Here is an 8464-nt window from a genome sequence, read left to right on the forward strand (position 1 = left end):
TGCTACAGTGCTTTTGTGTAGGCAATCCACTGATGATGAGAGGAAATTCTATTTTATCATAAATCCACTTCAGTCAGGGCTGAAAAATGTACAGCTTTTCTGTGGCATTTATTTCTCTATTGTAATAACCAAAAATAAAATGTCAGAGACACGGTGATGTTGGTAGCACCTTTTTAACCAAGGGCAGTTTGGGCTGGTAAATTCTAGCACAGAATGAGTTTGGTGTCCTTTTTCCAGATTTCATAGCTTTGACTTTGTACTATTTTATTCTGTCCCAAGTGTGATTTTTTTCTGTACGCTGGGCTGTTCGGTAGCACAGTACCATGGACAGAGGTCGATCCCAGGCAGCTATAAGCGGCACTGGTAGAGCATAGGAAACACTTCTGCTGGAGGAAATTACTATTCAAAATCCAACGTTTTCCATTATGGGTGGTATGACATGTTCTGTAAGATTCTGGAGACTTCAAAATCTTCAGCTGCAGATCTAGTTTATTCCATTTTGTGTATGTTGGCTCTTTTTACTTTGTCTGTCGTCTTTTGCTGTATTCTGGTGTCAGAATTTTATGAAGCACACGTGGGCACATATGCAGCATGTATCCACTAATACTGGGGTTCCAGCATCATCTCTTCTGAATTCCCCTTATCTTGTTGCATACTAAATTTCCCTCATGTCCTGTTAATCTGAAGGTGATACTTGTGTAAACCAGTGTTTTCCTGGAGAATAAACAGAAACATTCAAATAGAGCTTCCTGTGCAGTATCTCTGTGTGTGAATGATGTGAAGGCTTGATGTTTTGAATGGCTCGGTATCAGAAAAGAACAGGGAAAGAACTTGTTTTCAAACTCCCGGCTTCAGATTAGGTTTCTTCCAGCATAGGCTGAAGTTCTGTGAATTATTAGTATGTCTTTTTTAACCCCTCATTCATGCAGAAGTTTTAGTGAATTAGAAAAAGTCAAAAGTTTTGGTAGTAGAAATAGGAAAATCCGGGGAAGTGAAGGCTAATCAGCCTGGTTTAAGTGATATGATTTAAAAAAGAAAGAGTTTGTAAAAGAAAAAATAATGTCAAATAAGTGCAGTTTATTTTTCTGATGTATTATAAGGATTGGGTATGGAAGTGGTGGTGTCAAAAGTATTATTTAAAGTCAGTACATCAGCCAGCCTCAATCAAGGTAGAGAAATGTAGTCTGGCTATTCAGCTATGCTAATAGTTGGTGTCCATAGTAAGCTGGAAAATTTACTATGAAGTGGCTTGCTGTCAAACTAGAAGAAGTGGATTCTTCTGTTATAGGCATCTGTCATAGATTTGCTGCCTAATAATGAAATTATTTTCATTAAGAACCTGGGTATGTTAATTTATCTTCCAGCCCTGAGGCATCCACATCAGAATTCGCAGTTCGCTTGCTTTTGTCCCAAACCAAGTCTGAATCAGTCAGTTCGCTTGCTTTTGTCCCAAACCAAGGAGAAAAGAAAGGCTCTGAAAGTAGCCTGCTTTATTACAGCATCAAATCAAAGCATACAAGTTGTTCTATTTATTCATGAATGTTTTCATGTGCTGTAATACTCGGTCCATCTCCTCTCAGAAAACTAGGTGGATAGCCTATTGTGTGTTATCAAGTGGCTCTTGTACCTCTCCCACCACAAATCAGGACTTACTCCTTTTAAGCGTTGGAATATAACATGCTCAGTCTGCTTTTGGAATGTGCAAAGATCCAGAATCTCGAATCTATGTCCAGAAATTTAGTGATCTAAATGCTATGTTTCCAATTTAGTTTCAGGAGCTGATGTAAAGTTTGAGGCACTATATGTAATTACAATTCATCCAATAGTGCTTAAACTCCTTTTCAGTCTGTAGATGTGGCGTTGCATGCCATAACCTTGTAGCTGACTTGAAGGCAGAGTAGTTGTCTTCCAGTAGCAGTTCTTGTTCTTCAGCTTTTTGTGGTACAAAATTTGTAACCCTGCCATGCTTTCAGCCCTCCAGTAATGCATTCCTAGAATTTCAGTTTGCAGCCACACTACTTTGTGTGCTCATAAATGAGCAAAGGAAGACCTAGAGGTCTTGCCCACCCTCAACAAAATAGAGAAAGACTATCCGTAAGAGTGAGAAGTATTTATATCTGCTTAGGAACCAACCAGGCAAGCATCATATTAGACTAGAATCATGAGATAATTAAGGCTGGAAAGGACCTCAGGAGGTCTGTAGTCCAGTCTCCTGCTCAGAGCAGGTTCAGCCATCAGGTCATTCAAGATTACTCGGGGTTTTATAGATAAGATCCTCAAAAACCTGATGTAAGTTGGCCCTGCTGTGTGGGATCTTGGAACAACTGATCTGAAGAATCCTCCTCTAACCTAAATTACTGTGATTCAGATTTCCTTATACCATTTTGTGCTTAAATATTTGTAGTCTGTGTTAGCCCGAGGGCACCTCTGGTTTTTAAATTGGTGTTAAAAATTTATCTTCAGTATAGGTATGGAAAACTTGATAGTTTTAAATGTCACATTAATACTTGTAGCAACTATTACTAAAGCACTACAGTTTGTGCCTGAATACTACACCACTTCTTTCTTAGGCGTGGCAGGCCTGCAAAGAAAAAGGAGAGCTGAGACATCCCAAGGTTAGTTAAACTTTATTTCTTCTTTTGTATTCAAGGTTGGTGACTTCAGTGCTGGAGTATTTTATGTTCTTAGTAAGGAACTTTTGCTAACAATGCTCCTTTATAATAGTTACAATTTTTCAAAGTAAATAGAAGCATAGGCTGTGAGACAACATGAGTCTTTGAATCCAGTGCTGAGTATTTGAAGGTAATCTCATATGGAGTCCCTTTCACAGATGGGTCAACAGTGGCCAGAGGGTTTGAAATCCAAGCTGAAAAGGGAAATTGAAAGAAATAATTTTAATATACATAAGTTTCTCTTTTTTAAAGAAACACACACATCTCTGTCCCCTCTCGAAACCCTGAAAGGTGGAAGATCTTTATGTGCATCAGTCACAAAAACCAGTAGTATGCACACAATAACTGCCTCCAGTCTTTCTTTTGTGTGTATAAGATAAAACCTTTTTTTTATTTCTCTGCTTCTTTCAAAGCATAATGTGGTTTATGAACACCAGTGCGTAATGTACAGCCAGTTATAATGAGTAGCCAGGATGGCCAGAATCTGTCTGATAAAGTTATGCATCCAGATAAAGAAGTCCTGTTTTTTTGGAAGAAGTCTTCATCTTAAAGTAGATTCTGTAGTAGCAACACAGAGGAGTTGGACTTGTGGGCTTATATGAAAAGTTTAGATGACCCACAGGTATACTGGTGGTAACCAAAGTATAGTTAATTTGTCAAATATATAATTTTCTTAAATTTTCATACATGTCATAGTACTCGATTGATATGGATGCAAAGAAAGCTGTGAAATGAGATCAAATTCTTCCGTCGCTGTATATAACTATTATTTATGTCTACACAGAACAGTATGAGAGAGTTTACTAGCAGTAGAAGAAACAAGTTTCTAAAAAATTTTGCATTTTTGTTTTTCACTTTCTTTTCCAGGAAGAGCTTGAGTGGGGTCGATCAAATGGTATTCATATCAAGAAGGTCAAAGAGGTAAGATGAAATAGATAATCATTTTTATAAGCAGAAGGACTTAACTTTCCTTGTTTTCTACAAATGTTAAGATCTCGGATAAGCCTACTGTATTATTATGTATCTACCAATACATATAGATGTATGTTTTCTTCAAATAAATGGTGAAATTTTAGGTTTTTGTTTGGGGGAGGAGAGCTGGTACTATTTAAAGTAGGGAGAATATCAGGACTCCAAGTACAATTGAAAACATATCAGACAGAAGCTTTAATAAGCTACGACCATAGCGAGCAAACATTTGGGCAGCATTTTCCCCTCTACTCCTCTCTCCTCTCGAGTGGTTGCAGAGACCTCATTTATATATGGTTGCAAAGAAAGGACAGAGGTGAGGAAAATCATTGTAATATTAACAAAGCCAGTTGTGCATTCTCGTGAATAATAGACTTCAGATAATAATTTATATGTTAATAAGGCCAAGGACCCATGCCTGGGAGGGATGGACTCTTTAAGTAGATTATTAACTGCCACAATTGACACTATGGAGAAATGGCTCTTGGTGGAGTCCGTAGGAGTGGCATGTCCAGTATTACCTTAGCTCAGAAGTGGGGGTTGGAAACAGACTGCTAGCTTGTGAAAGGAGCTTTCCTTTTGTTAGGATAAACAAAGTGGTGTGAAATTTTTAACTGTTTAACCTATTTTTAACAGTTTTTTTTTTTTAAGAGACCTCCAATATTTTTGCTAACTCTACAGGTCCCTCAGATATACTGGTTGTGGTGTGGCTGCTGTTTGTCACTACATAAATTTTGTCTTATAGTTAGGACAATTTTAAGCAAATGCAGTTATATAATTAGAACTGGAGTTGAAAATTTGTGGGGTTTTGTTGCTAACTTTACTGCAGCAATGAGAAAAAAAAAAAGGCATCATCACAAAGGGCTTCAATCTTAATGTGATATTTTGAGAGGGGCAAATAAGTCAAACTCCTGAATAACTGCAATGGGCAGAGCATGGCCTTGCCCATTATTCCAGCGGGTCATACCTTTGGTGTGATCAGTGTAGGGCCTGTGTTCAAAAAGCACAGGTAAAAAGAAAAAGTTTTTCATACTAAGCAACTATCTGGATAAGAAATACCAGTAGATTTTTAGCTTGTGTATCTGATACCAAGAAAAATAAGAGGGGGGAAAAAAGCAAATTATGTAAAACTGAAGAGCAGAATGATCAGTCTTATGATAGCCTCCTGGGTAGTTAGTGTTCTCTTGGCCCAATTTCAGCTCATCCAAGAAGAGATTGTGCATGACATGATAGTTCAGAAGTTTAGAATGGGCACCTACACTCACGCTTATTAAGAAGGTTTGGGTTTTTTTATTTGCCACACTTCCAGGTACTAATTTTGTAACTCCTTGTGTGGAAGTGAATTTGCAGAACTGAGGCAGCGACACAGACTGATTTCTGTTAGTATCCTAAAACTGCCAGTAGCAGAAAGGAAAATGTAGCTATGAAGCAGTTGAGCAGACTGTACTTTTCTACACTTGCTCCAAAATTGGTTGGGACAATAAAGGCATTCACTGTGTGGTTGGAGGACCATTAGCTGCTTATGGAAGCTTCTTAGAAGTGCTTAGGATTGAAAGCTTAACAGGGCACATTCTGCTGTAAGGCATAAGTTTGATCTTACTTAAAGTCATCATGGTTGTCTGCTGAACTGAGGGTGCAGCATGCGTGGTCACTGCTACAGTTAAGTGCAGCAGTCCAGGTTGGTGTTAGCATGGTTTTTACCTTTTAAGTTATGAACCCAAAATGACTTAAATGGTGAATCACTATATCATCCTGTAAAAGGTTATTTCAGTTCTTTTTCTAATTTTGTTTGATGTCATATATGCATAATATGCTTTGCAACTACAAAATTCTACTTTATAAGAGATGCCAAGAAAACTGCTTGACTCACAGTAGTGAAATTATTTTCTGAAGTAGAGATGCTAAGCAGTATATTTGGTGAAACGCATACTAGTGTCACCCAGTATTTGAGCAAACTCCCCTTCCTTATTAAGACTTTTACTAACAGATTTTATTTTAATTTGTGGACGGTTTTGATCTGTTTAATATGTAACTTAGAGTTCAAATTTCAGGTGGCAGAGTTATTTCACAACTTGAAACAGAGAGTCAAAGCATTTAACATGTGTGTTAATGCTCAACCATCTGCTGTGGATGAGGAATGGGTATACAAACAACGCTTCATTTTGCGGGTAATGCTTTATTGACTCTTCTGGGGAGAGACATTATTTACAAAATTTATAGCTGGATTTTTATATATGAGTACTGATGAACTAGTATTACATCCATGTTTCAAAATTCTCTGTAGATTTTGAGATTGCAGGTGAAAGAAAAAAATAATTATTTTTGTCAGCTTAGAAGGACAACTGGTGTTACTTCTAATGGTTCAGAATTCATACTAAGTTGGTCCTCTGGCTGTCCCTTCACTTCTGACAGTTCATCAAAATAAAACCAAGTCATACTGAGATGAATTAAACTGTGTATCTAGACAAATCTTTGTTAAAGTTGTAAAAACAGTCTAAAAAAGGATGGTTTATGTTGGAAGTCGTAAGAATGAGCAGTTTTAAAAATGATGTTTTCACTTGTTTTGAGTGCTCTATTTGGGCCACCACTGGCTTGGTTAGTTATTGGTGGGGGAAAGAATAGTCTTTCAACTATTGTAAATTTGTCAAATTTCCAATTAAGTTTCTTGCCTTATTTAGGCTGATAAGTAGTGATTTTATGTTCACAGACCTCTTTATTGTTTCAGTGACAATTGGTTTAACTGTGTAAGCAGGGAACTTTTCAGAGCTGAATTGTTAAATACTATAACATGTAACATGAAAACTGAACAAGTTTCATGCAGCTATTTTATGTGAATTTATTTAAAATTGATGGTCTTCTTGATAACAGGGCTGACGATTATACTTTTCATAGAGCAGTTCTGCATACAAAAATACTAAAATGTTGTAAAATTGTTTCAGAAGTTGAACTCTTCTTCATGAAAGTATGTTTCTAAGGATTTGTGTGCATTAATGTTTAGCCGAAATGACAGTAATTCCTGGAAAGAGACAGGAAAAAAATCTTCATATGAAGATCTGTCAGTATCTCTTTATGTTGCTAGTGTATCTCTTTTTTTAAGAAACTGAATATAATCTGCTGTGTTTTACAAAATATTTCCTTGTGATTTCAGGTTGTAATAGCTGGTGCTTTCTATCCAAACTACTTTACTTTTGGAAAATGTGATGAAGAAATTGCTGTTAAAGACCTTGCTGGGAAAGATCCAAAAACCACTGTAATGGTATGTTAAGGTGGCGAATGAATCGAGTAATAAAAATACGTAGTGTTCAGGTGGTATTTTCAAGTTTTGTTTTGTCTTGGCCAAGGACAGAAATGATTATCTACTCTGATCCTCATTTGGTAAGTTGTCTTCTCTCCCATCTTGCTTTCTTCCGATATAATAAACATTGTGTGGGTGGGCAGTTTTAGAAGAATTCCTACTGAGAACTGCCTCTATGCATTTGAATGTGAGTCTTGCACAGGCAAAAAACTTCCATAAAACTAATAAAAGATGTGAAAAATAGAACAGGATTATCAAGGGTACCTTTCAGTGAGTATTTATGAAATGTGTTCTTGCAAATTTAATGTTATTTTTTGTAATCTCCTACTTGATAGTGCACGGCATACGTACTTGTTGCTCTGAGGTTACTCAGGTATTGCACTCTGCTTTCTTCTTATCTTCGTCTTTTAGAATTATTTTTTGTCGGATTGAATATGTGCACATTTGAAATGGCTGTGTTGATTTTTTGCAAAATGGTACACAGTCTAAACTAGGAAAATGTTTGGTGTATCTGAATTGGGCATAACCATTGGTAAAATAACCATAACCTATGCTTAAAGAAAACAAACCTACAAACCAGTGAGCTTCATAGACTTGTATTAGCGTAAGAGAAAATAGTTACGTGAAAAGGTATGAGAGAAACTGATAAAGCGTACTGACAAGGAACTTTTTTGTGCTTTGCTGCTTACCCGAAAAGAGAGAGTAGTTCTATATTGGAGGAGATGCTGGCATGGCAATATGTGTGCACGAACACACTTTGCATATTTTTGAAGTTTTTAACATACTGTTTCAGGATATTGAAGAAAAAAAAAGGTCCCGTCTAACAGACTAGACTCAGTCTGGTGGAATAAAGACAAGATTTTGATTAAGATTAAACTGTTAGATCTAGGGAGCTATTTATTTCTATGTAACTCTTGATCTGCTTATATATCAACTAGTTGTTATCTTGAAGAAGGAAGAAGTAGCTGCTGTGTCTTCATCAGTGTAAATGATCTTCCTGGGGACAAGCACTGCGTGTTCCTCAAGCTTTCAAACAGAGATTCCTCTTATAGCTGTATGATACTCCTAATGGTGTGTACCAAAGATATAAAAGGCAATTATTACTCCCACACTCTGGTCTCTAAATCATCTTGCCTTGAGACAGTTTCTGCAATTTGACCTAGACCGTGTTTTTGACCAGCAGCTGACCTTAGTGCTGTATCTTCAAGGCATACGAAGATTTTCTAAAAATAATCTATTCTTTCTTGTCTAAGATTGTGACAACCAAAGAGAAGAGTAGACAGCTGTATAGCTCCTAAAAAATAATTCGAAGTCCAGAAGTTTGAACTTCATAGTTAGGAGTTCTGTGATTCTGTATTAAAGCAAGATCTCCTATGAGAGATGATTGAGTAAGAGAAAGGTAGAGAAATGGCTATCTGGCTACATTGGCATATTAATGGATGTGAAACTATGGCCTTAAATTGATGTAAATTAGTGCTGCTGGAATCTTGCTTTGCATTTGACTGCACACGCCCTTTTCTTATGTTGG

At 36.8% G+C, this 8464-nt stretch overlaps 1 protein-coding gene across 1 annotated transcript in view; it reads left to right on the top strand.

Annotated features, from left to right (window-relative positions):
- The window catches only part of TDRD9 (tudor domain containing 9), a gene marked incomplete at its 3' end in the record, with an annotated part of 48464 nt that extends 41567 nt beyond the window's left edge, over window positions 1-6897 (top strand). Inside the window, exons 19-22 of the mRNA XM_009891096.1 lie at window positions 2571-2615; window positions 3540-3593; window positions 5693-5809; window positions 6790-6897. Of these exons, the coding sequence (XP_009889398.1) occupies window positions 2571-2615; window positions 3540-3593; window positions 5693-5809; window positions 6790-6897 (324 nt within the window). The remainder of the gene's footprint in view (window positions 1-2570; window positions 2616-3539; window positions 3594-5692; window positions 5810-6789) is intronic.
- Window positions 6898-8464: the final 1567 nt, after the last annotated feature.

This window comes from Charadrius vociferus, unplaced genomic scaffold (genome assembly GCF_000708025.1).
Source record: "Charadrius vociferus isolate BGI_N301 unplaced genomic scaffold, ASM70802v2 scaffold228, whole genome shotgun sequence".
Lineage (NCBI taxonomy): Eukaryota > Metazoa > Chordata > Aves > Charadriiformes > Charadriidae > Charadrius > Charadrius vociferus.